The sequence below is a fragment of the Anopheles nili genome, chromosome 2, assembly GCF_943737925.1.
Source record: "Anopheles nili chromosome 2, idAnoNiliSN_F5_01, whole genome shotgun sequence".
In the NCBI taxonomy this organism is placed as follows: Eukaryota; Metazoa; Arthropoda; class Insecta; order Diptera; family Culicidae; genus Anopheles; species Anopheles nili.
This window is the reverse complement of record NC_071291.1, coordinates 61,822,539-61,838,326: the sequence shown is the minus strand read 5'-3', so window position 1 is coordinate 61,838,326 and position 15,788 is coordinate 61,822,539. Positions and strand designations below refer to the sequence as shown.

At 45.5% G+C, this 15,788-nt stretch overlaps 5 protein-coding genes across 5 annotated transcripts; 2 read left to right on the top strand and 3 right to left on the bottom strand.

Moving 5' to 3' along the window:
• Positions 1 to 386: 386 nt before the first annotated feature.
• On the bottom strand, positions 387 to 3,002 carry LOC128720605 (uncharacterized). The gene is made up of 7 exons (XM_053814283.1): positions 2,918 to 3,002; positions 2,616 to 2,719; positions 2,417 to 2,536; positions 1,387 to 2,346; positions 1,270 to 1,310; positions 988 to 1,197; positions 387 to 909 (listed from the first exon to the last, which is right to left on the bottom strand). Exons 1-7 carry the CDS (start codon positions 3,000 to 3,002, stop codon positions 405 to 407), a joined length of 2,025 nt encoding a protein of 674 aa, XP_053670258.1. The 3' UTR covers positions 387 to 404.
• Positions 3,003 to 4,179: 1,177 nt separating this feature from the next.
• Positions 4,180 to 5,857, top strand: LOC128721501 (26S proteasome regulatory subunit 7). The gene is made up of 5 exons (XM_053815257.1): positions 4,180 to 4,258; positions 4,332 to 4,369; positions 4,443 to 4,616; positions 4,684 to 4,823; positions 4,907 to 5,857. The coding sequence occupies exons 1-5, from the start codon at positions 4,186 to 4,188 to the stop codon at positions 5,784 to 5,786; spliced, it is 1,305 nt and encodes a 434-aa protein (XP_053671232.1). The 5' UTR covers positions 4,180 to 4,185; the 3' UTR covers positions 5,787 to 5,857.
• A 428-nt stretch (positions 5,858 to 6,285) lies between these two features.
• On the bottom strand, positions 6,286 to 7,834 carry LOC128721901 (60S ribosomal protein L11). The gene is made up of 4 exons (XM_053815703.1): positions 7,769 to 7,834; positions 7,663 to 7,674; positions 7,065 to 7,503; positions 6,286 to 6,593 (listed from the first exon to the last, which is right to left on the bottom strand). Exons 2-4 carry the CDS (start codon positions 7,663 to 7,665, stop codon positions 6,463 to 6,465), a joined length of 573 nt encoding a protein of 190 aa, XP_053671678.1. The 5' UTR covers positions 7,666 to 7,674; positions 7,769 to 7,834; the 3' UTR covers positions 6,286 to 6,462.
• Positions 7,835 to 9,145: 1,311 nt separating this feature from the next.
• LOC128722004 (cystathionine gamma-lyase) lies at positions 9,146 to 12,543 on the top strand. Its single transcript, XM_053815814.1, has 5 exons — positions 9,146 to 9,282; positions 11,067 to 11,211; positions 11,276 to 11,650; positions 11,731 to 11,911; positions 11,974 to 12,543. Exons 1-5 carry the CDS (start codon positions 9,266 to 9,268, stop codon positions 12,441 to 12,443), a joined length of 1,188 nt encoding a protein of 395 aa, XP_053671789.1. The 5' UTR covers positions 9,146 to 9,265; the 3' UTR covers positions 12,444 to 12,543.
• LOC128722002 (uncharacterized) lies at positions 12,544 to 14,936 on the bottom strand. The gene is given in 4 exon segments (XM_053815812.1): positions 12,544 to 13,001; positions 13,121 to 14,560; positions 14,563 to 14,680; positions 14,820 to 14,936. Coding segments are annotated over 4 exon segments (1,914 nt in total). The 3' UTR covers positions 12,544 to 12,762.
• Positions 14,937 to 15,788: the final 852 nt, after the last annotated feature.

Genomic DNA, 15,788 nt, shown 5'->3' with positions numbered 1-15,788 from the left:
CGTGGCACGTGGTAGTATACAAAAGGGGGTTCGTTTCCAGCGAAACGGCTTTCCAAGAGTGCCCAGAGATGCTAAGTTGTGATGTACGATGCCGTATAATGATTAACAAGTTCCAAACGGAAACCTACCAACAGTTTGCACTCACAGTCACATTTATGTACAAATCAGTACTAAGAATCGATTCCTGCATTCCTACCAACTGAACTAGATTCGCACTGTTTCGTTGTGAAATGGGGTTGTACGTACTAGAGGAAAAAGGTTGCAGAACAGTAGGACACAGTGGAACCTATTGAGAACAAAATGAAATACATGTACCATTCACATTACATTCTCCATGCTACCGGATCAGATCTACTAAATAAGGACGTCAAAAACACGGTGCACAACAGTTCAGTGGCACTGTTTTAGGCCGATGAGGGAAGATCTTGCTTCGTTTCGGCCATGAGTAGTCCACCGGTAGTGCCGCCAGCGCTGCCACTGCCCCCACTTACATTGACGGCGGACGGCAGGGGTGGCGGCGGTGGTGGCGATTCCATGATATCGCCGACGTCCAGATCCTCCAGGCAGAGGGACGAGAGTAGTACGTGATGCCGCTGGTGGTGATGATGATGAAGTAAGTGATCGTCATAACTGCCGCCGCTTAACGAGGGCATCACAGTCGATGGCATGAGCCGTGATGAGAAGGTGTATAATTTATCTAGCCCGCTAGCATCCCCGTTGGTCTCGACCAGCATAGTCCGTGGCGATGCGTTACTGCTCACCGGGAATGTATCGTCCTGTGGCGTCATGCAGCGATCCTCGAGCACGTCTTCCAGATTGAACAGCGTGTCGTTGGACGCAGTTAGAGAGCTTTTCCTGGCAAGTGCTGGCACGGATTCCGTCGCTTCGCATACTACGGGTCCCTCGGTGCTGCCGAATCGATCGTGAAAATGCAATCAATCGTCATAGCGCTGCACGCACCGTGCGAATGGTTCGTCTTCCACCTACCTTATTATTGTACTCTCAATAATGTTGGAACAGTGCGCAACGCTAGTTGACGGTGGTAAACTGCAGTCGTCCTCGTTTTCCTCCATGATGGGCGATAACGATCGGTTGTAATTGATAATGATTTCGTTCTCCTCCGACTCCCTTTCGGGCCGCTCAAAATCATTTGTACCACCACCGTTATCAAATACTTTCGGGCTACCGCTAAGGGCCCTGCAAAGAAAACACGTAAGAAAAGTTAAAAACAAAATCTTACACACCCACCAAACGAGGCGCAATACTTACTGATCATCATTAGCGGCACGGATAGCTCCGCCGGCACAATCCTGCAAACACAAACCAAAGGGAAGAGATTATACCGATTAGCCGCGTCTCCATCGATCAGGTGTTGATCAAACCTACATTGCCCTGCGGAAGCAATTGGGTCAGCTGTTGACGCAGAAGATCATACGCGTGATCATCTTGGAAGGGATCGTTGCCGGCACGATTCCACCCGTCATCTTCCCCACCGAACGGTTCCAATGATCCTTTCCACCAGTCATCGTTATCGTTATCCTCCGCGATGAAGGACACGTTGCCGTCCAGCTCAAGGTTACCCCAACCGTCGAATATGTTCCCTCGGGAGTTGGTGGGCGAAAACTCTTCCGCTTCCAGTGGTGAGAGGTTACTGCCATTAGCGTCCATCATCTGCAGCATGTACTGGCACTTGTACAGCACGTCGTCCACCAGCTCAGCTGCTTGCTCTTCCACGTCCTGCCGTCTAAGCACCGTGTCCGATGGTGGCTCGGAGTAGATAGACGGCGACGAAGACTCGTCGCTCTCGTTCAGCGGCGTCGACTGTCCCTCGTCATCGTCTTCGTCCTCCTCGCCTTCGATTGCGATATCCAGCGCACGCAGTGCTTCCTCGATGCTGATGGCATCAGCCGACTGTGCCATCGTTGCCGTGACCGTGATCGTCGTTGCGGTCGTTGCAGCAGCCTCGTCAATGCTTTCATCGCTGACCAAGGGGCGCCGTTCGTCCTCGTCTTCGGCGTCCGAACGAGGTGCCGCCAGGCCTTCGTCATCTTCCTCGCCCGACGATGTAGGTAACGCGACGGAAATCGCCATCAGGTTGCACTTGTCGCTGCGCTCCATGGATTCATCGAACAGATCCGAAAAGAGCAGCGGTTCGTCTCCAACCGCCGGTTCAACTGTCGCGGTGGTTGCGGTCCTTTCCGTCCTTTCATCCGACTCGTCGTTGGGATCAAACTCATCGTACGTGCAGGTCAGCGGGTCACTGCGACGGGTGCAGTACGAATCATGCCGATGATCTACGTCGATCTGATAAGTTTCGATCTTATCGAGCAGGTTGTCGGTCGAAAGCTGGAACACGATACAAATTACAAGCTTAGCTCAAGGCAGGAGGACAAGAATTTGCAATCACAAAACTCACATTATTAGGACTCGACGGCACCACCGCACACGGCACGGAGGAATCCAACGCATTCAAGGCCTTCAATATGGGATACTCCGTTGCGATAACTTCTTGGATGATGTCTCCATCTTTAAATTTCTGCCAAGAGAAAACGACACACATTAATTAGCCGCCCGACTCGTATGAGGCGCCGCTAATGAGGCACCGAATTGCTTACCTTAAACTTTCCACTTTTCTTTTTGCAGAAAATACAAAATCCCATAATGAATGAGCCAAGGCCAAGGCATGCTAGCACCCCGATTATCACTGCATCGTGTTGTCCTGTGCGGGATACGACAGAAATTTGCAAAATTTTAAAAGGGTTCATTGTACACGCTTTTATGTAATACGAAAGGGCACATATGTAGCTCAGCGGATGCTAACCGAAAGAGCATGATCGTTCCTATAGCAGCGCAGCAAGCTGCGCTAACTTGACATTTAATTGATGATATCGTATGTAAGAAGTTGCCTTCGCCTCACCTGTACGCACGTACGGAATCGGTATAGCACTACAGGCGTGCAATATACCCGTGGAAAAGCAAACACTCGATAGAACGTTTCTCATTTTGTCCGATCCTTCTTCCAGGGCACACCACTCGGAAATCCATCCAATGGTGGTGTACCATTAGCTTGTCCAAAGAATTACGCCGATATATTGCTCCGTTTCTTAGCCACATTTGTTGCGGGAAGCATACTCCACTATGGCTATGCTGCCCTCAATCCCTGTTCTTACTCCGTAGCGAATCTAGCGAACCGTGTCTTTAACGGAGAGTACTACGCTTCGTTGCTGCACCGCGAACCAACAAAAAGGTCATTTATCACACGGTTGGCGCTTCTAGCTTGGCGATCATCTGTTCACTAGCAACAGCTTACATGACTGCTTGCGAGCGAGGACGGATGGGAAAACGAGGAAACACGGGATTAGATTTACATTTACAGAAACAGTTCTACTGCTTGTGACACTGGGTCGCAGCGCATTCAGGATCAAAGCACCTTGGCTGCGCGACTGATTTACATCAGCCGTAGAATTTCGCGAAAACGAATTAGGAATCGAAGGGTTAAACACTAAACTTGGATGCTTTTCCGTTCCCTTTTCCCAACGAATGTTTGATCGTAGTTGCTAAGAGAGGTAGAAGAGAAAAACGAGTTTGTGCTTTTCTCTGACCGCGGATGTCAGAATTGATGTGAAAAAAAATCAGACTGATTAGTGACAGCTGACAATTTGGTGACAGCCAAGGTATATACAACTATGCTATGCAACGATCGATGCGTTATTTTTTCGAATGAATTACGTTTTTTACGATTAGCAATATTGAAAAAAAACTCAAATGGCTATATCACAATAAAGTCACTTTCTTGTTATATGTATAAACTTGAAATATATATCAATGAGAAGGTAAATGTTCGTTTTTTCAAATGTAAATGATTCGAAATACAAATTTTTGATTTCGAAAATTAGATTGAAAGATAAATATTAATTCCCTTCTCCACTATTTGATAGTTTACCATTAACGTACGGTCTAAATAATTTGTGATCGCTTCAGTTGTCATGATTCAAGCATATCTACAACTTTATCGATCTTGAAAGATGCTGTCACGCGAAACTGTTGCCTATACATCGAATTGCTTGTCATTGTGAGAAATTTGGCGAATTCATCCTACCACCAGCAAACAAAAGCCTCCGCCAGTGCCGATCGAAGTTTGCGGGTTCGATTTCTAGTTAATTTGTGAAACAACAACAATCTAAAATGCCGGACCATCTTGGGGACGATATGCGTAAGGTGAAAGCCGACAACAAAGAAGTAGAACCCGAAATAGAAGGTACGAAAAGACGCTACAACATAACACTGTGCCAATGGCGATAATATTGCTACGTGTTTTTATCTACTTACAGCCCTCGATGAAGTCGACATCGAACTACTGAAAACCTATGTAAGTGTTTGCTATTACTTGATTTTAGTTCGTCAAATTGCGCTAACTTACAACGGTTAATGATCATTCACAGGGCCAAGGGCAGTACCATAAATCGATCAAGCAGATCGACGAAGACATCCAGAAGGCTATGAAGCAGGTGAACGAATTGACGGGCATCAAGGAAAGTGATACTGGTCTCGCACCCCCTGCATTGTGGGATTTAGCTTCAGATAAACAAATCCTACAAAATGAACAGCCGCTTCAGGTAAGTGACGGTAATGCAGGGAAATTGCGTGCGCCATTACAATATTGCTTGCCCACCCTTCGTATAGGTCGCCCGTTGTACAAAGATCATCAACGCGGATTCCGATGATCCGAAGTACATTATCAACGTGAAGCAGTTTGCCAAGTTTGTCGTTGATTTGGCTGATTCCGTTGCACCGACTGATATTGAAGAAGGCATGCGTGTTGGGTAAGTTTTTTCAATACTATTGCAAAACATGTCCCACATTCGTAGGCATTATTTCAATAACATACGTATTTTTAACATTTTAGCGTTGATCGTAATAAGTATCAAATTCACATACCTCTTCCTCCGAAAATTGATCCTACCGTAACGATGATGCAGGTGGAAGAAAAGCCGGACGTGACGTACAGCGACGTCGGTGGTTGCAAGGAGCAGATTGAGAAGTTACGGGAAGTAGTCGAAACGCCCCTGCTGCATCCGGAGAAATTCGTCAACCTCGGTATCGAACCACCGAAGGGTGTGCTGCTGTTTGGCCCTCCCGGAACCGGCAAAACGCTGTGCGCCCGAGCAGTGGCAAATCGTACCGATGCGTGCTTCATTCGTGTGATTGGATCCGAGCTGGTGCAGAAGTACGTCGGCGAGGGTGCCCGTATGGTGCGCGAGCTGTTCGAAATGGCCCGCTCGAAAAAGGCCTGCCTGATTTTCTTCGACGAAATCGACGCTATTGGTGGGGCTCGTTTCGATGACGGCGCCGGAGGTGATAACGAAGTGCAGCGTACGATGTTGGAGCTTATTAATCAGCTGGATGGCTTCGACCCACGTGGTAACATCAAGGTGCTGATGGCAACCAATCGACCGGATACACTCGATCCGGCGCTGATGCGTCCCGGACGTTTAGACCGTAAGGTGGAATTCGGTCTGCCAGATCTTGAGGGACGCACTCACATATTCAAGATTCACGCTCGGTCGATGTCCGTTGAGCGTGACATTCGGTTCGAGCTGCTAGCAAGACTGTGTCCGAATTCGACTGGTGCAGAAATCCGTTCCGTGTGCACCGAAGCCGGCATGTTTGCCATTCGGGCGAGACGCAAGGTTGCCACGGAGAAAGATTTCCTAGAAGCGGTGAACAAAGTAATCAAGAGCTATGCCAAGTTCAGCGCAACGCCTAGATATATGACTTACAATTAGAAACAGGCGTTAGCACTACCTTTGAGTATCCATTCGCATAATTTCGTAATGATTGAGAATAAAACCATAATCGTGGGTACATTGTGACTATGTGAATCATCTGTAATGAAAGAAAATAGAGAAAATTTTGTTTTTTAATCAAGTTTAACAATCTCCGCGGGTAATCAGCTGCCTGCGATTCTCTTGTTCGTAGAAATATTTTTAAAAGAGCCATTACCAGCGTTGCAGTATTGTTCGACGTGCTATCGAGTAAGATTCTCCATTTTCATTGAAAAGTATTCAATATAAATATTCTATCTTAACCTTATTCTATACTAAACCTTTACCAGGCGAAGAACTATAGTTATTACGATAGCCTATCGGAAAGAGGCTTAAATACTAGAATCTAAAACATCCAAAGCTTGCATCACCTCTAACTTTTAACTAAATTTGACGCCACAGCCGTTGCGTTTTGTTCGGATATCAAAGCTCATGTTGCGAAAAAACCTATGTATTTTTTTTGTACACCATACTCCCACCCAAACCGGTGATTGGTTTCGGTGAAAATGTTTATTTTTTTTTCTCAACGCGTCAACCCCACGGCATCATTTTAGTTCAGACCTGTGGCATACGGTCGTACCACTGCGATCTTGCGATCCGCTTGCATTCGTCTTACGTTACACCAGCGCTCAAAGCCTTACTTCGCTTTGCTGTTCAGGATGATACCATCGTACTTCTGCTGGAACCACTTCATCGCGTCTTCCTTGGTCAGACGGTGAATGAAGCCGATTTTGCCGGTCTTGCGTCGTCGCTGGGCAACGTTGTATCCTGCAAATAAACAACGGCAAAAATTCGTATTATTCAGGCGCAAATGTGGGGTGAGGGTCAACTACAAAACGAAACGTAATACAAAACTGTTGAAATCATCGTAGAAGTGAAGGATGATCGGAAAGCCATACGGAATAAAGGCGAATCCGATTCCAGATGCTTCAAACTTACTATTTGCACAGGACTGAACGCAACCCCGGGAAAAGTTAGAGTAACGTTTAATTAATGTGCAATCCATCTCTCAACTACCATAAATCACAAAAAATAACATATTTGCAGAACACTTGCAGAAGCGAACAAACGAAGTTGATTCAGACCCATTAATGAAATTTTTAGCAATAACTCGAATCTAATTTGTATCTTTAAATGTGAATTACTTCAAAACTCCGATTTTTTTTGAAAAAGAGCACTTATACCAAGAAGTAAACAAAACGGTGTTGATTGTTTGTCAGCACTAATCACGACACTCACCTGGGCGGCCTAGAACAACGTAGAAGTCCAATCCATAGATACCGATCGAGGGATCGTATTTGATGCCCAGATCGATGTGTTCCTGGATACCGAAACCGAAGTTGCCGGTCTGCGAGAAGTTGTCACGGCGCAACTCGTATTCTCGCACCTTCAGACCACGCTCCAGGATCTCCTCAGCCTTAGCGCCACGAACCGTGCAGTGGACGGCGATCTTTTCGTTACGACGGATACCGAACGAACGCACGGTATAGCGGGCCTTCGAGTACACGGGCGTCTGGTTCGTTAGCTGTTCCAGCACCTTGGCGGCACGTGTAAGCCTATCACCAGATTCACCGACGCAAATGTTTAAGCATAGCTTGCGGATACGCAAATCTCGCATGATGTTTTTCGACTTATCCTTGCCCGATGCGGGCTTGGTGGCCTTAGCATCTTTCGCTGCCTATCATCCCCAAAACGGACGTCAGAAAGAGAAAGAGTGACATTTTAAGTGGTCGCACTATCACACAACAATCACCGTGTCCTCTCCAAGGATGCTCCGGTGTATGGCTGTGCCATCGTGAAATGGGTACCGCCGTCGTCACGACTGCGCTCAACTTACCATCTTTGCTACCTAAAACGAGACAAAGAAATGACATGTTAGGCACGCCAGCACAATAAGACGCTGTTTTGGAATGTTTCCAGATGCTGGACGGTAGTTTTAATACCTAAAATTACGAGGAATTCGTAGCAGACCGTGGAAAAACGCGTCCACTAAACAACAAATGTCACCGGAAAAAGAACTGTCAAAAGACCGATGGGCAAAACCTCATTTCCGTTTACCATGACAGTTTGCCTACACGATGACAATTATTCGCTAGGGTTTACAGTACACCAAATTATTACTTCACTTTTAACCGGCACTTTGTTAGAACAATAATATTCGCTGCAAATGAATTAATTACTTGGACATAATCTTATTAATATGACTTTGAGCTGATTGTTTGATAGCTATAGATCTTTTTTTTTGAATATTCTGAAATACTTCATATGTTAAAAAATATTATGAATTCATGCAGTCTTCACCATAGAACTGGAGCCATTGATGTACGTCTCGGAATTTCGGTCAAGGATTGTACTTTCGAGCCACCCTGTGACAAATACTGTAAACACAGCTGAAAGCAGTATTCTGTTTATTTCAAAACATTTTATCCATACTAATTTCTTGCTGAAATCAAGTTTAAAAGGATTATCAAAAAACTAATTCTACCAGAAAAAATTGAAGATTAACTATGAGTTATTATAGCAACAGCAACCATTGAGGTTTAATAATTGCCAATACTGTATTAAAACATGCAACATGTGTAAATCGACAAACATTCTGGAGATAACGCAAGAAGTATGTAAAACGTGACCATTAGTAAAACGTAACAGATCATTTCAATATCTTGCATATCAATCATAGAAAAACGCCATAATTTCTTAAATTAATCGTTGAGATATATTAAATAATCCTGATTCTAAGAATATTACTAAAAAGAGAAGAATAAGATTTTTACACGATTTAACACAAAACTGGCACGTTTGCAGGATGATCTCGTTGGTTAGAGATAATCAATTTAATGTGAATAATGTAGCCTTTTTAACAAAAATTTATTATCTACAAACACGACGATTTGCTCTTACATGGTTTAACGTTAAAATAAGTATGAGTAAAGTTAGAACATATATATTCGCTTACAGCAACGAGATTTCATTAGTGATTTTTAAAAATTATATAAAATGTTGAACGAATTTTTTTAACGTAAAAATGCTACTTTTACTACTAAGTCCCCATTACAAGGTTGTGGACAAACAGGTTACAAAAAAATTTTTTAAATGATTGCTGTTTCGCAACACAAACGAAAAATTTATCGGTTTTCTAAGGACATTGATCGTTCCTGTTGAATATACTCAATCATTAGTGCCGACCGAATGTCAACCACAGTAGAATGCACCCTAGTACCTCCCTGCCCCTTCTCTTCCTTTAGTCGACCCTTGATCGAAAGATTGTCGCGGTCCATCTGAACGATCCCTAGATGACCGGTGGTTTCACACTGTGCCTTCCGCCGTAGTACAAAGTAGACCGCTTTTCAGCTCTGCTGATCAGTACATAACAATCCCTTTTCCCCACCAGTTGGTCTCTGTGTACGTAGAGAAGTATTCACGCATCATCACCTTTAAAAATGGCCCAGTCTAGCAGGTGCGTACGATTGCGATATCTTGATTGACCTATCAACGCAAATTATCATTATTTGGCAAGTGTACAGTGTATTGCCTATCGAGCCGGTTCTCCATTACCCATTCAACAAGTGGTGTATTGTGTACTTTTTAGCGCCCCGGAACATTGGGGCACACGCGTCGAAATTTGCATCCATTCGCTGCACGTTCATTTCGATGTTATTTTTATCAACTTTGTTTACCACTCAACCGCGGCACCAATCGAATTCGTTTGCTTGCTGTTTACAAACATGTTTTGCTATCGTACAACGTGTACCAGAATTTGCGAACACGATCGTGCTCCAACGTTGATTACCGGCTGCTGGTTGGATTTTCCACACGAACATTCCCCGGTATTATTCCGGTTTTTTTCTACATCAACATTTTTTTTTAAATCTTGCTTTCCATTAGCAAAACCCCCTATCATTCCCACTCACTTATAGGGGGTAAATGATTTGCCTCGATGTGATCGTTTGAACCACGCCTTAGCATTGGTAATTTGTATTTTAATGACCGTTCAAATTGTGCTGCAATGTATAAACGTTGCACTGGTTATTAATGAAATTTATTACAATTTCACTCACGTGTGTGTGACTCGGCGTTTTTTCATGCACAAAGTTCAACTTTACAGACGTTGATGATTCGATTTACTGTAACTCTAAACCACACCGTTATTGTAACCTGAGCATGTAATTACATGTGTGGTTTTACAACTGCATGCAGCAGGATTTCATTGGCTTCCGTAGGTGGGATAGCATTGCGTTGTGTACGGTCACCGAAGACGTTTCAGTATGGCTTTCTTCTCATTAATATTATTCATTGCTTCGACTTAAAGTAAATTTAAATTGAAGCATCAACCACAAGCTCCCATTACTTTTGCAGCATGTTTGCAAAGCCTAAGCTTAAACAGGTTATAAATTGTCCGATATGGATATCTCAGATAGCCTAATCACTATCTAGCGATAAGCACAGACAGAGATAAGGGAATGCATTGAACGCCCGTCCATAAGGCTTATGCGTCGAGATCAAAGCAACATGGAAGGTCATACTCGCGACCGGTAATTGGCACTCGAAACGATGCTTTATTTGTCATTCATGATCTCGCCGCTTTTAACGCTATCACCAGTTGCTGATAAGGGCCGTCTTCTTACACCGCGCCTCGTTATTTAAACGGCATTCAAATCGAGCGCCGGTACACACAAAAGGAAGATATCATTTGCAACGTCCGGCGATGGGTTTTGTGGATAAACCGCTCTGTCTATCGCAATGCAAAAGATTTCCGTGAAGGGCCACTACTTTGAGGTCACTGGCTTTTTCCCTCGCCGCAATAATGCGCCTTTGACGTCACGGGTGGTGTTTTGTTCCAATCAAACACCGAGAGCGACACAATAAAGTACTTTAAATAATTCGAAAACGACAAAAAAACGTACGTCCGTATGTGATAACAACCTACACAGTGCGGTGAATATGCGCACGTCAGGCGCAAAAATAATGTGTGTCCTGTCTGCTCTTATCAGCGTGGTTGAACTACCGTCGAGGTTCAAAAGTAGAAACCAAAACGGATACCACAAAAATAGAACGCAACAGTTCGGTGAAACGCTGTTGTGATTTGCGTAAATCAAACGTTTCACATGCAAATTGCGCTCTTTAAATGGTTGCTCTATCAACATGTTGGCAATTTAAGTCTAATATGATGATTAATAATTAAGATTTAACAACAACAATTATGACAGTAAATAAAAATGGTTGTATATCTCACCTCTGTAGCGATGGTTTCCTCAGCCAACCGAAGGGATTCTCCACTAAAGCAATCCACGTTGCTCAGGATGCTGAGCAGTGGAACAGCATGGCCGTTGTGCCACCGATTAGCATGAGCACGACGTTCAAGCAGTCTGGTCCTGGGCAGCACGCGGTAAATGAACCACACGTCTACGATCCAACGCCATCGCATGTTGAAATCTGTTTCTTCCCCTAAGGGCTTCGAATACGGACGCAGTGGAAACCCCACGCGGGACGTCCTGGAACGCTGCCTAGCCTCACTGGACAATGGCCGTTTCGGATTGACGTTCTCCTCTGGGCTTGGTGCGACGACCACGATCATCACGATGCTGAAAAATGGCGATCACATCGTCGCCGGCGACGATCTGTACGGTGGCACGAACCGGCTGCTTCGGAATGTTGCCATGCAGATGGGCATTGAGATCGATTTCGTAGATCTCACCAACCTAAAGCTGGTGGAGCAAGCGATTAAACCGAACACGAAGCTGTTCTGGATGGAAACGCCAACCAACCCGCTGCTGAAGGTGATCGACATTCGGGCTGTGTCGGATATTGCCCATGCGCATCCAGGTGTAAGTTCCCGTGGGCCATTGGATCGCAAGGCGAATGTTAATTGTGCCTGATTGTGTTTTGTTTGTTCACTCCTTTCCAGATCGTTGTCGTTGTGGACAACACATTCCTGTCCTCGTACCTCCAGCGACCATTGGAACTGGGAGCGGATGTGGTTATGTACTCGCTCACCAAGTACATGAACGGCCACTCGGATGTCATTATGGGTGCCATGGTCGTCAATGATCAGGAGATCTACGAACGGCTAAAGTTCCTGCAGAATGGTACTATTCTAAAGAGCATTCAAAGCAGGAATTGCTCCATTAACGTATAATTCCTTCTCTAGCCACCGGTATTGTGCCTTCGCCATTCGATTGCTATCTGGTCAATCGTAGCCTGAAAACGCTTGCTCTGCGCATGGAACGCCACAAGAGCAACTCGCTTACGATCGCCAAGTTCCTGCAGACACACCCGAAGGTCGAACGGGTGTTGCATCCGGGATTGGAGAGCCATCCGCAGCACGAGCTGGCCAAGCGTCAAACGTACGGTCACAGTGGCATCATGTCTTTCTACATTCGTGGTGGACTTCAAGAATCAACCAACTTCCTCAAGGCGGTGCAGGTGTTCACGCTCGCGGAAAGTCTCGGCGGATACGAAAGCTTGGCTGAGTTGCCGTCCGTTATGACGCACGCGTCTGTCCCGCTGGAGCAACGCATAAAGCTTGGCATTACGGATGGGCTCGTGCGTTTATCCGTCGGTCTGGAGGATGTGGATGACTTGATTGCCGATCTGAAGCAGGCCCTCGATAAGGCTTAAGCCATTTCTTTTTTTTTTTACACCGCCAAGCGAGCTAATACAGTGAGGGTCGATTGCTCTATGCATGCAAAAAACGCAAATACACCACGCTTGAATCGCAATGAAACCGTTTAATAATTGTACATATTAATTGCACTTAAGTTGGCCAAACCGGGAGAGGTTGGAGCCGAATGTGGCCCGCGAACCTCTGCATGTTGTTTGTATTTCGCTATCTATAGGAGAGATATTTTTCTTCTGCCTTAACTGTACGGTGTCGGGATTATACACGAAACTCAATTTCAACTAATCAAAGAGAACCTAAACTAACCCACATTTACAATCATTTTTTGCTAATTTTGGCTAAGTCCCAGCACGAGGGGCACAGGGTCCCACGCTGCGGCGATGTCCGGAGTGTAGAGCGATTGCCATTGACATCGCTGCTACTAACGCAATCGTCGCCGGAGTTGCTGGATTCTGGCTTTTCGTCAGCCTCTTTTTTGATCTCGTGCTCGTTCACGTGGCAGCTCAAGTGGTACATATTACAACAGTCTATACATGCCGTTAGGGCATCGGAGGATTCTAGAAGAGTATCGCAAACGTGGGAAATGAGTGAGAGGAAGCAGCGTCTACTTTACTCAACACAATAGTCAGAAAGACACACCGGGCGGTGAGTAAAACCCCAAATCGGTGGTACATACCGAGTTTCTTACAGACGAAGCAAACTTTGTTCTCGGGCTCTTGAAGCAAGATCGTTTCCACCTTGACTGAAACCGATGAGTCGGGTTGGACGGACGGTTTGATATCCGCAGCATCCTGCTTTGGCACGGTAGAAGGCGGTGGGAAAACCCCATTGGACCAAGGTTTACATTTTTTGATCGATTTTTCGACGGAAGTCGCAGTATAGAGCAGCCGCTTGTTCGCGTTGTGCCTGCGTTTCTGCACATTGTAAAACTGCTGCTCGAAGAAATCGAACCGACCGTAGTGGAAATCTTTGCGCTCCGTGCTGCAACAGCTACGACGTTTGCGCTCATTTTTGCGCCCCTTCAGCAGATCGCTGTCCTCGATCGTAAACAGCCCGAACAGTTTGAGGAAGCCGTACTGCTCCAATTCATGTATATTCGTAGGCTGGAAGATGGCAGGTGATTCCTCGAGAGGCGCAAGTCTTTCATTTGAAGATTCATCAAACGTACAATTTTCAGTGGGCTTCCGAGTTCCCACACCGCTGTTTCCAGGCGTCGATGATCGCGAGTTCGAAGAGTCCGATGATGATATCGAAGGACTGCAATGCTCGCTTGTGTTCACCGACCCCGCGCGCTTGTTTCGACCGGACTTGGCTGTCGAAGAGGGCGGACTAGTCTGGAGTTTGTTTGCAAACGTCTTGTGGACGCTTTTCACTTTCTTCAGCGCCTGCAACAAATTATTTCGACCGCGCTTTACGGCCGCCGACTCTCTGATCGCGATCATCGCCGGGCGATCTTCCGAATCGAAGGCTGTTTCGTGATCTATCGGTTCCTCCTTCAATTTGGGTTCTTGCTTCACAGCAACTGATGTGGCCGATCTTGGGCGAAGCTTTTTCGCTGGCACTGACAGCTGCTCAGGCGCACCTTTCCGTTTTGTGGCCACCGCGGACGTTGCTGTCCTCATAGCCCCAGGCAGTGATTGGAAAGGCGGCGGAGTTGGAGGCGTACTCGGAGGCGTCGGGGAAGGATTTCGCTTTGCTTGAGGAGTGAAAAGCAGCTCACGTTCTTCTTTTGGCTTTAGCAGTGACGTTTGCAAAACCGGTCGCTTACGCAGCCGTGTATCTCGACTCGCAACCTTACCGGGGTGGATAGAATCTCTCTGATTCTTGAGAATTGGCTCCAAGCGATATTTCTGGTACAGCTGGCTTTCCGTCAAACGCTCCGATACAGTATGCGGTACGTACGATACCAATGCACAGTGCAGTTCACAGTGATTCGATAAAACCCAAGCAACGTAACCCTCCGCAAGGTCATCGCCTAGTACGATGCGTTTTTCGCTCGCCGTTTTTTGCTGGAACCGTTTCAGGTGTGCCGCTAGTTCCTGCACCAATTCGTTCTGATCTTTCGCGATCGCCTGCATTTCGGCCTCCAGCTCGAGCAGATACGCCTTCAGCTGCCCTTGCTAAGCATAGACCGCGCATTAGTATTTGGGCGTTTCTTTTTATACATTCGCTCGCCACATTGCTCAATAATGCCTACCTGTGTCGTCGATGCGCCCTTGCATTTTTTAGCGAAATACTAAACGGGACACGGAAAAGGCGAATCAAATTTAAACATCTGCAAGGGGAAATTGTGGCAGATGCAGTGCATTGGGGGAGAGCATGTTTTTTGCACCAAGCACCACGCACGCACACTACCACGAGAAACCAAAACCCACCTGATGCACTTTCACGCAGTCCCGCAACGATCGCTGGCAGTAGGCTAAGTCGTCCTTGAGATTTTCCGGTATCGAGAACTCTTGGATGATCTTGAGTTTCTGGGTATCGCTAACCATCGTGTTACGCCCTCTATATACGGTACCGCGTGAGGCAAGGACGAAATCGCAACACTCCACTGTTCGCTAGTTAAAGGGAATGTTGCTGACACGGGTTCCCGACCTACCTGATGAGCGACGGTATTTTGCTGTCACTATAGCGCTGCTAGCGAAAAAGTCACCCATCTGGTGCTGCTTGGGCGTTTTGTCATTTCGAACGATAGGAGGTTGGCTCGTGGAAAACACCGGTTTTGGTACCGGTGTTGGTACATTCATTTATGAACAGTATTGCAAATGTTCAGGATTTCATTCGACATCGAACAATATATGCTTGATACGATGACAACACAGCACTATCTGTTTCTATCTCTACTTATCGTTCTTTCTATCTCTTTTCCATCTCTCAAAATAAGATTCATTGTTGTTGATGATGTTTCATAATCTTCTCAAAAACCTAGTTACAGATCATGCGAAAATTAACGGGGAATCTTATTTTCAGGAAAAATTGAATGATAATCATTGTAATTTATAGCATATGATAGGAAAGCAAAAATTATAGCGATGTGAATCAACTTCCAGTCTAAAAAAAATAATTAAATGTAAACACGCTACGTTGATTTACTTATATCGTAGAACATGCAAGTGGTATTGCCTTCTCACACGTGCTTTCGTGTGTATGAAGCCATGTTTTAGATTGTTTTACACGCAGCTGATGCTTTGTTATTGCAATCTTGGCCAGATTATTTACTTATTTGCGTCATGCGCACGAAAGAGGCAATATTCTTCATATTTTACTCACCTCATTTGAGAAATTAAAATGCTATGATTTCTTCTTATTTTATTCACTTTATACACTAAACATGATTCACTTGA